This window comes from Carlito syrichta, unplaced genomic scaffold (genome assembly GCF_000164805.1).
Source record: "Carlito syrichta isolate Samal-C Ts95f unplaced genomic scaffold, Tarsius_syrichta-2.0.1 Scaffold308872, whole genome shotgun sequence".
Lineage (NCBI taxonomy): Eukaryota > Metazoa > Chordata > Mammalia > Primates > Tarsiidae > Carlito > Carlito syrichta.
The window spans coordinates 197,572-212,015 of NW_007252968.1; the positions used below are offsets into that span (position 1 = coordinate 197,572).

The 14,444-nt window shown below is 56.7% G+C and overlaps 1 protein-coding gene across 2 annotated transcripts; it reads left to right on the top strand.

Annotated features, from left to right (window-relative positions):
* Nucleotides 1-406: 406 nt before the first annotated feature.
* SDC3 (syndecan 3) lies at nucleotides 407-10,256 on the top strand. Of its 2 annotated transcripts, XM_008066273.1 has the most exons (5): nucleotides 407-457; nucleotides 2,871-2,988; nucleotides 4,540-5,168; nucleotides 7,107-7,398; nucleotides 8,329-10,256. In XM_008066273.1, the coding sequence occupies exons 3-5, from the start codon at nucleotides 4,602-4,604 to the stop codon at nucleotides 8,493-8,495; spliced, it is 1,026 nt and encodes a 341-aa protein (XP_008064464.1). In that variant the 5' UTR covers nucleotides 407-457; nucleotides 2,871-2,988; nucleotides 4,540-4,601; the 3' UTR covers nucleotides 8,496-10,256. The 2 variants fall into 2 exon arrangements, with proteins under 2 accessions (XP_008064464.1, XP_021572362.1); XM_021716687.1 differs by lacking the exons at nucleotides 407-457; nucleotides 2,871-2,988 and having other exon boundaries at nucleotides 4,084-5,168.
* Nucleotides 10,257-14,444: the final 4,188 nt, after the last annotated feature.

Here is a 14,444-nt window from a genome sequence, read left to right on the forward strand (position 1 = left end):
CTAAATTAAGATGTGAGAGAATTCTCTCCCTCTGCCTCCCTCTCTCGCCTTCTCACCCTCTCTCACCCTCCCCCACCATCCCCCTCTCTGCCCCTGCCCCTCTGTCCCCTGGTCTCTCTCCATCTTCTACCTCCCGCCTTGCCCCTCCCTGTCACCCTCTCTGTTCCCCATGAGCTCTCTCTCGCATCCCCTCATCTCTGTGGGGAGCTGGAGCTCCTGGTCCTGAGCTTGGAGAAGATGGTTGTCATGGCAACGGTTGTCATGTCGATGGCTACTGAGCTAGGGATGAATAGTATCTAGGTGAGAGCTACCTGAGCGGAGGCTGACGGAGTCACAGGAGGCCCGATGTTCAAGTCTCTGAGCCTCCGAGCTACACAGCATGCCCCTCCCTCCCGTGCATGTGCCTCTCTTTCGCCAAAGGCATGCCACACGCCAGGCCTCTCGGTGACTGCCTTAGGTGAGTGTGTGTCAGGGTGTGTCTGTGTCTCTCTGTGTATCTCATGTGTTATTTCAAGGGTCTGTGTGGCTTTGGGAGTAGGTCTTTGGATTTGTGCCGGCCATTCTGGGAGCAGGGATTTTAGAGGCTGGTATATTGTCCTGATCACTGAGGAATCTTGAGGATATCCTGTTTTGACTCCCATGTTTACTCCAGTTCGGGGAGGGGGGTCATCTCAGGGACCACAGACCTCTTAGAATCCTCCCTCCAGCTAAAGGCCTTCCAGCCTGCCTGAAAGGATAGAAAGATGGTGAAGATGGCCCCAGCCAGGGGCAGGAGCCCAAACCCTGGTGTCTGCTGAGTCCCCACTCTGCTTTGTGACTTGGGGCTGCTTGCCAAGGAATCGGAGGGGACCGGAGCAGAAAGTCTCCAAGCTCCAGCTTGGCTAGCCCAGGTTGCTGAGCTAGTGATGGGGACAGCTTTGACACCCCAGCCCAAGCCCTGGGATGTGACCTTCCACACAGAGATGGGGACTGGGGCAAGTTGGACCAGAGCTGCTCTAAGCCCCTGCAATGTCTAAAGAGGAGGAAGACCCAGCAATTAGTCATGGGAGCAATTACACTAATTGTTCCACTTTGTGACTCACTGGTAGAAAGTAAACACTGATTAATTCATTACTTCGAGGCTGTGTGTGTGTGGTGAGGGGCACTCCTGGCTCCCTGCCCTGGCTGGGCTGGGTAGGGCTCTGGAGCAGGTGGTTGAGGCTGGGGGTGGGAAACCCGGATTGAGATTCTCTCTCTGGCTCTGTGCAGATTCCAGAAGGGGCCCGCCAGGGGCAGGGGGCGAGAGGCTGAGCCCACATGCAGTGCCCGTTCAGCCCCTCTCCTGCTCACACACCTTCCAGGGCTCCCCATAGCTAATCAGACATCGCAGATGCTCATGTACCATCTCAGACCTGCTGAGCCCCAGAGCTCAGTTTTCACGATAGCCTCACATGCAGTCAGGTTGAACAATGACCAGATTCCATGGGAAAGTCATCAGACACAGGAAGCCTTCTGAGAGGGGGCCCTAGCTGACTTGCCCCCACCCCACCACTCCCCTGTGAATTATTCACACCCCCCAACTCCAGTTCCACCCCTTGGCAAATATTTCCTGAACACCTACTGTGTGCCAGGCACCTTTCGAGATGCTGGGCACTGTCCTGCCTTATGAGTGTCTAGTCTGGGGAGGCGGGCACAGCCACTGACCAGAAACACGCACCAGCAAACGCAGCTCAAAAATAGTGAAAGGTGTTGGGAGTTAGGAGCCTGGGATGCCCTGGAAGTTCAAAGCAGGAGGACTTCTCGAAGAAGTGACAGGGAGTGGGAGTTAGCCTGCAAGTTGGAAGATGAGGGGATGGCAGGAGAAGTGTTCTAAGCAGAGGGAACAGCATGAGTGAAGAGGCGGGAGACCAGACATGTTTCTGGAACAGAAAGGGGCCGGGGTGCTTGGAGTCCAGTGTTTGAGGGGGTGTGAGGCTGGGTGAGGCTAGAGGTCAAGCAGGGCCAGGGCCAGTTCCACGGGCATAGGTTGCACCTCTCCACCCTGGAGCCTTTGCTTATTCTGCTCCATCTGCCTGAGATGCCTTTCTTGATTTCACCTATTTAAACCCAAGTGCCATGTCCTGTATAGCTTATAGCAGGTATGAGTTTCTCCTTCCTCTTGAAGGCTCCCAGGAGCAGGCACTGTGGCTGGGCTCAGCCTGGAGCTGCGGAAAGTTGTGGTTGGGGATGGGGCTAAAGAACAGGGAGCTTGAGGTGGGAGACTTAGGGTCCTAAGCAGAGGCTGGATCTCATTGCATCACTTGCTCTTTGATGATCTGGGACAAGTGGGTATCAGTTCTCTCATCTGTGGAATGGGCTGTGAGCTTCACACACTCTTCTCCCGCACCTGTCTTGAGGACTCAGTGGGATCTTGCCAGTGAAAGATGCTCGTGATTGGGTCTGATGACACTGGCCACACAGAGAGTGACAGCTGACCTGTGCTGAGCACCTGCTGCATACAGGGCTGGATGGGCCCTGCAGGTGAATTAGCATGCTGCATGCTCACAGCCAACGAGGCAGGTGCTTTTCACTTGTTTCACAAACAAGTATAGTGAGGCATGGAGAGGTAAATAACTTGCCCCAGGTCCCATATTTAATAAGGTATGGGACCGGGACTCAAGTCTAGCAATTCAGTCAGCTCTAAACCTGGTTCTACTACCTGGTGACTTTGACTGCGGATAAGGAAGCAACCAGGGGTCCCCTGTGGTGACCATCAGGCAGGAAGTGGGTAGGAAGTGGCCATTGGGTGGCTCCCAGCTGCCCATGTGAATGTCACTTGGCCCACGGGCACATCTGTCATTCCTCTGCGCAGCCTCAGGGTCTGAGCCTGTGCCTGTTTCTGCCTTCCTCAGGCCCAGCGCTGGCGTAGCGAGAACTTCGAGAGGCCTGTGGACCTCGAGGGCTCTGGGGATGACGACTCCTTTCCCGATGATGAACTGGATGACCTCTACTCAGGGTCAGGCTCAGGCTGTAAGTACCTGCCTTCTCTCTTCCTGCTTGTGGGCAATGACCCATCTCCATCCAGTACCTCCTCTGAAGAGTTCCCTCAGACTCACTTCTGCCAGGCGGGAAAGCTTATTGCATGGGTCAGGCAGGGCATCCTGTGGACCCCAAGGACAAGAATAGTAGGATATTCTCTGGGGGACACAACCAGGCCTGTCGGGGGGGAGTCAGAGCCCAGGACGCCCAGCTGTCCAAGGTTTCCTGTCTCCTGTGTGCTGTTGGGCTATCTCTGCAGACCTGTGGGCTATGCCCTCCAGCTTCTTTCGGGAAGCATGGGATGCCCCTCCATAGCCCAGGGTTCACATCACTGTTCCAAGCACCTGGAGGAATGTTAGCAGCCACCTCTCAGGGGCTGGGGCACACCCTCAGCTGAGACAGGTGGCCCCCTCCAGTCCAATCGGCTGTGGCCAGGGGCAGGGCTAGAGCAGTGATGACCAAGGGCAGGCACCTCACGGGGTACCCAGGACAGTCCAGTCGCTGGCCCTGCCCTGGGGAAGGTGAGCCAGGTCTGTGGGTCTAGCAGAGTGGTGGGAGGGGATGCTTGGAAACCCAGTGTTGCCATGTAGCAACTGGGCATCTGCAGTGACCTGCCTCTGAGTCTCTGTGTCCTCTTCTGTGGATGCTGATAAGTACACCTTCCTCTCAGAGCCTGGGAGGGCTTGGGTCGGAAGTCAGGGTCTGGCCCCGAGGAGGAGTTCTCCAAACTGTTGCAAAAAGGAGCTGAGACTAGGCCCCGTGAGGATCAGGCTCGGGCTGATGAGATGAGACGATGCAGGTCTGCGTGTCATGGAACTGGCTCCCATGGCCCCTGTCTCTGGTCTCCCTTCCTCAGCTCACCCCTTTCAGCTTCTGCCAGGTTAATCTTTACAAAAACCTATTTCTGTTGGGTCCCATCTCGACTCCCAAACCTCCCTGGATCCCCACCCCGTCTGCCTGGTCCATCCTCCCCAGAGCTGGCTATGGCCTCTCTCCCTTCCAGTCTTACTTCCTCTCAAGTTCCTCACTTATCCCAGCTTTGAGTCAGCCAGATTCCTCAAGCAGTCCCCTGTAGGAAGGGTTCTCTCTCCCTCTTACCCTCTGTCTGTGCCTTTGGGAGGGAGGGCTGAGCTCCTGGGGGGAGTGCATCTGGGTTTGAGTTTCTTCCCAGCATGCCATTTTCTTCTCTCCTTCAACCCCAGCAAGATTTGCAATCCATAGGGCTTATTATAGTTGCTCTTCCCTGGATTCAACTTGATAGAAGCTCCAGGTTGGATGGGCTGGGAAAGTCAAGGAAGGCTTTCTGGAAGAGGTGGCACTGGAAGAATTTTTGACTAGGCAGAGAGAAGCTGGGGGACATTAGCAACTGATAACCTTTGGCCAGGCTGTGCTTTCCTCCTTTCCTTCATCTTTCCTGGGAAAATTGGGCAAAGAGAGGAGGTTGGGAGACCCCAGTCTTGATGGCTGTTGCTTACCTGGGATTCTCATACCCCTCAGAGCCACCCAGATCCCTAGCTCTCTCCCTCTCCCCCACCCCCTCAGACTTCGAGCAGGAGTCAGGCGTTGAGACAGCCTTGCGGCTCAGCCCAGATGTGGCCCTGGCAATGTCCACCACGCCCGCTGTGCTGCCTACCACGGACATCCAGCCTGTGGGCACCCCATTGGAAGAGCTCCCCTCTGAGCGCCTCACGCCAGAGCCAGCCACCAGCCCCCTGATGGTGACAGAAATCACTGAAGAGCCCAGTCAGAGTGCCACCACCATCTCCACTACCATGGCTACCACTGCTGCCATGACCACAGGGCCCCCGACTGTGGCCATAGTGCCTGCCACAGTGCCCGCCACAGTGGCCACCATTGTCCCCAGCACCCCTGCGGCAGCACCCCCTTCCACGGCCCCCACTGCTGTCATAAGGACCACCGGCATTCGGAGGCTTCTGCCTCTTCCACTGACCACAGCAGCCACGGCCCGGGCCACCACCCCCGCGGCACCCTCCCCTCCCACCACAGTGGCTGTCTTGGACACCGAGGCCCCAACACCCAGGCTGGTCAGCACAGCTACCTCGCGGCCAAGAGCCCTTCCCAGGCCGGCTACCACCCAGGAGCCTGACATCACTGAGAGGAGCACCCTGCCCCTGGGGACCACTGCCCCTGGACCCACGGAAGTGGCTCAGGTGAGGGCATGGTGGGTGGAAGAAGGTAGGTGAGGGTCTGGGGGAAGGAGGGTAGAACTGGGCAGGGGTGAGGACCAGAAGGTTCTAGAGATGAGCCAGACAGTGGTAAGGAGGATGTGGCCAGAGGATCAAGGCAGGGTGTGAGTCACAGATGGGGACAGATCGAGATAGATGGGAGGGAAGAGGGACAGAAAGCCAGGGTTGCAGTGGTTGGGTCTTAATGGCAGGATGAGACATGAGTAGGGGGGTAGTTGGGCACAGGTGTACGTTGGTAACAGGGAGGAACGGGCCTGTGTGTTCTGGTTAAGAGTACAGACTCAGGAGCCTGGGCCTGGATCGATCCTTCCACCGTTGCTGCTTAGCCACATGACAGGAGGCCTGTCACTGGTCCTTTCTGTACCCTGTTTTATCTGTGAAAGGGAGAAAATAATGGAACGTGTATCACGGTATCATGAGAGTTAAAGTTCCTGACATACCCCAAGTGTGTAGTATAGCACTTGGTGGCAGTGAACACACTTAGTGCTCAGATGTGGTCATTGCTGTCATCATGGTTATTATTATTGGTGGTTTGAAGAGGTTTGAGATAACTCAGCTCACTTTGCAGGGCTGCTGGCAGTGACTCAGTGACCAGCACTGTACCTGTGTCATCCCAGCCCTCACGCCCACGCCACGGGCTGGTCTATAGTCATCTGGTATTGAGGTGAAGCCCTTTCCAAGGCTTCACAGCCAGTAATGGCAGTTGGGATTTGAACCTGGGCAGTCGGAGTCAGAAGCTGGGCAGCCCTGCAGGGCCTGGGGCATGCATGCCTGTGTGTATGTGGTTTGGGGTATTATAGGTGGGAGTGGGGATTGAAGGGAAGAGGATGGCGATGTCCGGAGGGCCAGGATGGGAAAGGTAGAGGTGGTCTGATCCCCTATGGAGAGGTGGTCTGGCCCCCCAGGGAGAGGTGTCTGGTCCCTGGGGAGAGGTGGCAGCAGTGACCAGGCACCAGAACTCTTTGCAGCTAGCCTCACAGAGGAGGCACTCAGACTGAGGAGCTGCCTCCAGAGCACGTCAGTCCCTCTGACCCCTCAGCCGGCCCCAGCAGGACACAGGCCATTCCCTTGGCTCCTCCAGCAGCTGGGCCAGCCTGGTGTTTTCACAGACTTGGCCAAGCAGGAAGGGGAAACAATGACAGGACACAGAGCCCGGTCACTGGGGTGGCCACTGTGCATGCTGTATACATGGGGGCAAGGGCACAGCCTCTTCTCAGCCCGATGCCAGGCCCACCCTGCCCATGCCCACATATGAAGTAGCTATACCCCTTCCCCAATGGTGCCCACTCTGGTCTCAGGATTCCTAACTCTTGTCCTGTCTCTGTGTGGTGGGAGCCATTGGGCTTGTCACTGGGTGGGCAGTACCCCTGGACACTTGCCCCAGGGGCATTATATTCTGCGGGTTGTGCCCTTGGACTGGCCTCTAGGCTACGAGACCCACCTCTGCCTCAGACGTGTGGACCAGGGACCAGGACCACATTCATAACAGCTGCACCCAGCCATCCCCAAACAGCTTCTTGACAGGAGTCCCCTGAGGACAGTTACTATGGCAGCTGTGGGGGACAGGATGGGGACAGGATGTGACCTGAGTGAGAACAGAGGCAATGCAGTAGAGTGGCTAGAAACACAGACTCTAGAGTTGGCTAGATCTGGATCTTACTAACTGCATGTCTTTGGGCAAGTGGCTTCACTTCTGAGCCTCCTTCCTGCTCTGTAAATTAAGGGTAAGAATTCCCCCATGGGGATGACTCTTAATAGTACCCGGCACGTGGTGTGTGGTTAGTAAGTGTTAGCCACCTAGGCAGTACAACAGTGGCAGTGGGCTGGTGCATGTGTGAGTGGCTGCCCCCTGACAGGGGGTGCTGAGGTCTGACTCCTGGTTTCATGCCACCCTCTCTGCAGACCCCAACTCCAGAGTCCTTCCTGACCACGATCCGAGATGAGCCTGAGGTGCCGGTGAGTGGGGGACCCAGCGGAGACTTTGAGTTGCCAGAAGAAGAGACCACACAGCCAGACACAGCCAATGAGGTGGTGGCTGTGGGAGGGGCTGCGGCCAAGCCATCACCTCCATCTGGGACACTGCCCAAGGGTGCCCGCCCGGGTCCTGGCCTCCTTGACAATGCCATCGACTCGGGCAGCTCAGCTGCTCAGCTGCCTCAAAAGAGTATCCTGGAGCGGAAGGAGGTGCTCGTAGGTGAGCCTGGGGGTCTGGTCAAAATGGGGTCTGGGGGAAGCCTGGAGTGAGGCAGCTGGTTGGGTCTCAGTTTACCTCTAGGGACCCTGAGGGGAGGTCAGTGTGGGGTTTCCTGGGAGCTGGATAGGAAGGAAAAAGGAGAGCGGGGGACTCAGCCCCCAAGACCTGCCCTCTAGTGCCTCTGCTGACCTTCCCCTCTCAGAGTCTGACCTGACTGCACCTCCCTCCTGGCACTCTCCTCTGTGCTCTCTGTGGCCTGCGTGGGCTCTGACTTTGACCTCTGCTTTCCTGGGCCACACTGGCTGACCTCTGGGGCCTCACTTCCTAGAGACAAATCTCCAACCCATCCTCTGGCTTGACCGTCCCCTGCCCTTGACCCCAGTCCCTGGGGACCCACCCTGACCACCTCCCTTGAAGAGCCCTGGACACCTGGTCTGACCCCAGGCAGGTGCTTCCCCTCTGCAGGCTCCCTTCATACATGCCATAATCTTTCATGCAGACCCAGTTCTGATTTCTGGATTGGGGGCGGTCACCCTTGCACTGAATCCATCTAAGAGGCATGTCCATTCACACGCTAGTGCTTCTGTCATGGGGCTGTGCCATAGTTGCGTTGGCAGAGATTTTTCTTTCCTAGTGGTTATAAAATACTGGAGCATCTCACGACCGACGCCATCTTAGATTTAGTGACAGCCTAGCACCTCCCTCCACAGGCTGCTGTGTGCACTCAGTGGGGCCGGTGTCAGGCGACTGGGACGCAGCCAGGGAAGGTCTGTGGATGGCAGCCGGTTCTGGGTGTGGGAGTTGGCTCCAACTTCACCCCACCTTAGATTCAGGATGCGCAGCCTTCTCCTCCCCCTGGCTCCCATGCCCCAGACCCCTCAGCCCTGATTTCCCTGCCTTGGCCTTGACCTCTGCCCTCTCTCTCCACAGCTGTGATTGTGGGTGGGGTAGTGGGCGCCCTCTTCGCTGCCTTCTTGGTCACCCTGCTCATCTACCGCATGAAGAAGAAGGATGAGGGCAGCTACACGCTGGAGGAGCCCAAGCAGGCGAGCGTCACGTACCAGAAGCCTGACAAGCAGGAGGAGTTCTATGCCTAGCAGAGCCACAGTGCCTCCCTGCAGCCTCAACATCGCCCTTCCGTCCAGTCCCCAGCCCGGCCCCGCCAGCCCAGGCCTGGGACTGGGCCCAGGAGGGAGCCTGCCCCCAGTTCTTCTCTGCCCTCCCTCCCAAGGCCTGCCCAGGCTGCCAGCCTCACACAGATCTTCCCTGAGGAAAGGGGGTGCTGCCGTCTGCCCCAGCCTTTGCCCTAAGGAGCTCGTCTTTCTTCCCCTCCACCAGCCTGGGCCTTCAGGACCTCATGTCAGATGGACAGGAGGAAGGAGGCTCCTGATTGGCTGGTGGAAGACAGGGTGGGGCTTGAGATGGGCCTGAGCCTCAACCTTGGCCTCACAGGGCTCGCTGAGGTCTCTTTTTGGGGCAGAGAGGCACCCAGGCTGGTTTGCAGGACAAACATTTGGCAAACACAGCTCTTGAAGTCATCTAGACACTGCAGCCTCTCGCTCCTGTCCCAGGGCCTTGCTCTGCCTGGGTGAGAGGGTGTCCTTTGTCACCAGCCTGTTTTTTCCTGGCCTCTCTGGGGTTGGGGATCACTCTCCCTGCTCCCCTGCCAAGTGCACATGAGCCCCAGGCTCTGCTACTTTCTGCGTCTTCCTTGAGGAAACGGCTTTCTGCGGGTGCTGGGCAACACTGGTGAGGAGGGACTGCTCTAATGTCCCTCCTGCGAGGAGACTTTGCACAGACACCATCGCCTACACTGTCACACATGTCATGCGGTCATACGCAAGACAAAACCATGCAATGACAAGAGCATACACAATCCTGACCACCCAGCCAATCAAGACATATCACAGACACACACATGCTTCCAAAGATGCTTGTCCGCATGCATTGCTTATACACCCCCCATGCTGCAATGCAAGTAACTGGTCATGGTCACATGGTGGTGACAGTGTGGCCTCCCCTACCCCCAGTACATGCACACTCTGGTACCACACATGGTGTCTCCAGCTTCCAGGCTCATTGGGGAGGGTAGAATCAAGCCGGAACAATCAGCCCATATTGGGTCCCCCTGACTTGCCCGTCACACTCAGTTCCATGGCACAGCGCCCATACCAGCCACATCACACCAACCCCAGCCTGTGTCAGACACAATCCCACATGGCTGCACGAGCTCACATCACACAACCCTGCTCTCAATGCTGGAGAGATACAGGTGGGCCCTTGGCTTTCCTGAAATCAATGTGGGGCCACAAGCCCTCTCAGGGCATTGCATGGGGTGGGCCTGGCCTCGCCTCTGCCTGCCGCCTTTCCTCTGTAGTCTGTCTGCAAAGCAGGAGGCTGGGGGCCAGCTCTCCACCAGCTGGGGCTTCTCCAAGGCTGAGGAAGGGCGGGGTTGGTTTCTGAAATTTGGCCCCAGACTATGAAGGGTATATGGGTTTCCCAGGACCAAAGACCCCGGGTGGGGTGGGAGCATGTGGTCAGGCACCTGGTCTCCCTGTGTCCCCTTCCCACTCTGAGTTAGGGGGCTGACTCTGCCTCCCAGGACACAAGTCTCCAAAGTGCCTGTGAGGGTGGGCCCTCCGCCCTGGCCCTCTGCACCCTCTGCCCTCTGCCTGGCCAGGCCAATCTCACTCCACCCTGTTCTGAGCCCTCCTGTGGACACCTGCCCACCCTTTTGGCCACACAGCTGGCCCACAGCTGGAAGCAGCCTAGGCTGGTGCCCCAGGCCCTGAGGACCAGGGTTTGAGGGATTAGACCGGGGGACAGTGGAGGAGGTATCACCGGCCCCAGCTCACCTCCCCCTCCTTTGTTACCCTAGCAAGTGGGGTCATTTCCACAGATATTTCAAATGCAGAGTCACAAACCTCCTTTTGGGGAGGGTGTGCTTGGTGGGGGCTCTTGGAGCCCAAGGGATGCAGTGTGAGTTGTGATTAGCACTCACACCCACCCCTCACCCACAGTCCAGATTCAAGTCAGGAAGGCAGATCTTATTTCTGTTCTCTTTTCAAACTTCCCTGGCAGCAGATTTCTGCAGGGTGAGAGGTGGGGGTACAGAGGCAGTGAGGCGAGGTTTCAGGGACCCGTCCCACAGCCTGTCTTTTCCAGGGGTCCCACTTCCAGGCTGGGCTTTGTCTTCCAGATCCCAGGGGCCCAGAGGCTTGTGAAGAAGCCCGCTGACCCCAGCCTTTGGGGAGGGGTGGGAGTAGGGGAGGCATCTTGGCCCCGAGGTCTGGAGAAGGCGGCTTGGCCTTGGACATTCCTGGAGCAGAAGGGTTGGGCCGCTGGGGGCAGAGGAGACTGAAGTCCCAGCCTTCCTACTCTGCTCCCTGGGGAGCTGCTGTCTTGGGACAGCACTCTGGTGAGAAGGCCTGGCAGGCCGAGGCTGAGAAACCAGGGAGGAAGGAGAGGGGGCCTAGGCCTCCAGCCCCTGGGGATCCTGGTGCTGGGGCGGGAGACCCAGCAGGGGTGCAGCTTCTCTGCATAGGGCTGGAGCTGTGGTGGAGGCCCTTGACTTCACGCCGAGGGGCTGGCTTCCGACTTGGCCTCCTGGCACCAGCCTCTCTCCTGTGTCCTTAGCATTTGAGAGAAGAGGCCAAGGGCCTTGTTCATGGCGTCCTGGGCCAAGGCAGATGTCTGGGCTTTATGCTCATGGAGTTTCCCAGTCTGACCAGCCCAAGTCCCTTCTTGGCCAGCTGGTTGGGGCAAGGCAATCCGAGAGAGAGTTGGGTTAAAAAGATGAGGTGGTGCTCTGTGAGGTGCAATGTTGGCACAGACCCTCACACCCCCACGCCCAAACATGGTGAGGTGTGTGCAGGGCCTGCCTGAGGGGATCTGAAGACCCCTAGTGCTCCTGGGCACGGTGTCCCTGGGGCCCTGGCATGTTCTGGAAGCACAGTGCATTCCAAATAGAGGAAGCTTCTATGGCGGGAGAGCTTCCCTGGGGCCTCCGCTGCCCAAGGGCACGGCAAGCTGAGGCCTAGCAAGTTGGGGTTGGGCCACCCTTTGGCTGGGGCTTCTAGAGCCCAGGCTCTGTCTCCAGGGGGCCAGATAGGACGAGGAGCTTGCCTGAAAGGCTGGTCCCCTTGATCACCAGAGGCATATGGCAACCAGGGCTGGGCTAGGCAGGCCTGCGGGCAGGGCTTAGGGTGCTTGGGCCAGACCCCCCTGGGGTTGGCAAAACCGTCCATCAGGCCTCCAGGGGGCCCCCAGACATGGGGCAGACCCAACTTTGCCTCACGGGGCAGGAGTGGCCTTTCTTGGGTTTCTCCTCCTGACAACCACAACCCTGGACTTGCCTCTCCAGGCCTCTTGCCTGTAAATAGAAGCCCACAAACTGTACAGACTTACAGAGATGCTGAGACTGTGTCTGAGAGTCGCCATCTTAGGGCTGAGGGCCCAGTATCCCCCCGTGTCCTCTGGCACCTCAGTGCATCTGGCCTCAGTGTGGCGAATGCATGTAAATACTTTTCGTAGGCAGCGTGGCTCCAGAGAGCCCCCCGAAGACAGTGTCCCTCCCTCTGGTGAGTCCTTTCTCCTGTACAGAGCCCTTCCAGAGTGGCCTGGATGGGTGGGAGTCTTCCTACTCTCCCCTGGGCCTTCCCTGCCCCTTCTCCCATCCATAACCTGTTTATTAACCGTACCTGTCCTGAGTTCATGGCCAAAACTTTAAATAAGGAAAAGTGGAGGAAAAAGCAGAAAAAAGACCAAGGTGCCTGCCTCACAGCGGGTACTCAACCTGTCCCAGCCTTGTGAAGGAACTGGTTTTATGTATTTTTTTTTTAACATTTCCCGTGCTGTGCCCATTTATAAAGAGGAAATAAAATTAAGCTGAAATGATTGCTGTGACCAGAGTGTGAGCTAAACATGGTCGTCTGGGGAGGGGCAGCCCGTGGCCCAGCCACCTTCCCCTCCCAGAGTAATTGGGAACCATGTGGGGAAGATCGACTGGCAGCCCTCGGGGGAACCATTACAGTAATAGTTGCTGTTGGTGGAAAGTGTTAGGGAAGCCACGGAGCTGCCTGCGGTAAGGCCGAGATGGGGGCTGTGGTTGGGTGGGGCCGGGGGTTGTCAAGGCCTGTGGCTCTTCCCCAGGGGAAGGACTCTTAGGCCACAAAGAGACTCTTGGGACCTCGGGATATCAGAATCAGAGTGGCCGAGATGAGATGGCTTTGAGTTCTGACAAGCCTGTTTTCAGTTCCAGGTGTTGACATTTCCTAGTGCTGCCTCTGGACAAGCCACTTAGCCTCTCTGAGCCTCGGTTTTCCCCCCTAGCTAATGGGATTACAGTATCCCCTATGTGGAATGTGCGAGAATTGCATGAGGAATAATGCTTAGCATGGTGCCTGGCATAGACAGTGTAGCTGGGAGGGTATTTGATGATAGTGAGATACAGAATAGAACCACAAGATGGGTTCCTGGAATCACAGGCTGATTTCTGGGACTACAGGGTCTTAGCTGGGAGGGCCTGAGCCAGCCCTGGACCCTCCCTAGTGTAGAAATCCCCTTCCTAGTCCCCACTTGGGCCCCTCTGATACCAGGGAGCTCGGTGTCTCCCAAGAGCCAGTGGGCCACTCTGCCATTTTTTTTTTTTTTAATTTGAGTCCTCACTCTATCATCTGGGCTGAAATGCAGTGGCAATATCATAACTCACCACAGCCTTGAACTCCTGGACTCAGGTGATCCTCTCGCCTCAGCTGCCCAAGTAACTGGGACTATATTAGCACACCACTACGTCTGGCTAATTTTTGAATTAAAAAAAAATTTTTTTTGTGGAGTATCTCACTATGTTGCCTAGGCTGTTCTCATATTCCTGGCCTCAAGCAATCCTCCTGCCTCAGCCTTCCAAAGTACTGGGATTACAGGTGTGAGCCACAGCACCCAGCCACTCTGTCTGTCCTGAAGTCCTTCCTAAGTTCAGCTGAAGTCCATCTCTCCAGTGTTTCCCGACTCTAGTGCCCATGCCAGTCTGGGCCACATGGGGTTGTTCTGCCCCCTTGCAACAGGACAGCCCCTAGGTCTGAGTGTCAGGGTCACACACTTCTCTCCTCCAAGAAAACCTCTCCATGTCCCACAAACATCTCTTCTAGAAATGTCTTCCTCTTAAAATGTGATACTCACACAGGGTCCTGTTGGCCCTGAGGCCCATGGATTTGGTCTATGAACCTGCCCATTCCTCCCTCTTCTTCCTTCCAATAAAGTTTCTTGAGTCCACTCTGCTCTGCCCTCTGCTTGGAGCTAGGCAGCCAGAGGGGACCAGGACAGTTCAGCCCCTCCCTTCAGAGTGCTTACAATTTGTTAGGGAGCTGTACACTCACCAGAGTCTCATGACAGGGGAAGAAGGAAGAAGTGGGGGTGGGGAGGGTTCTTTCTTCTTCAGCTGCTACCCCCAGGGTCCTCCCTAATTGCTAGGCAGTTCGGGGACAGGGCCCTGAGAAGCCTGGTGCCTCACTGTGGGACTTCAGACACCTTGACATCTGGGAGCCTCAGTCTGCACAGCTGTAGAATGGGGTGAAGAGACCAGACCTGCCACTGAGAGGTTCTTACAGAGGACTGGGCCACAGTGAGAAGGTTGCTGTGCCAAGTACACATGGTTGTTTGTCTAGGAAGTTTCTGGAAGGAAATGCCCCCTTCTCCTACGTGCCTTTTGCCAGCTGTCCCCTCTTGCAGGGTCTTGTCACTTTCTCTCTTGAGTCCTAGTGATGTGATTTTATTCTCCGCTTGGAAGAGTCAAGCAGACCTCTCTGAGCCTTGGTTTCCTCAAATGTAAATGGGGACAATAGGGTTGATTTTGGAGGCTATGGTGAGGAGTCACTGAGATAATATATTGAAAGCAGCTAGCCTGAAGCTTGACACAGTGGCCATCAGCAGCTGAATTTAATTCCTCTCTTTGCAGTATCAACCTTTCACCAGGAGAACATTTGTTTCAATCCCAGCTCTGCCACTGACTAGCTATGTGACCTTGGGGGAGTTATTTGAATTCTCAGTGC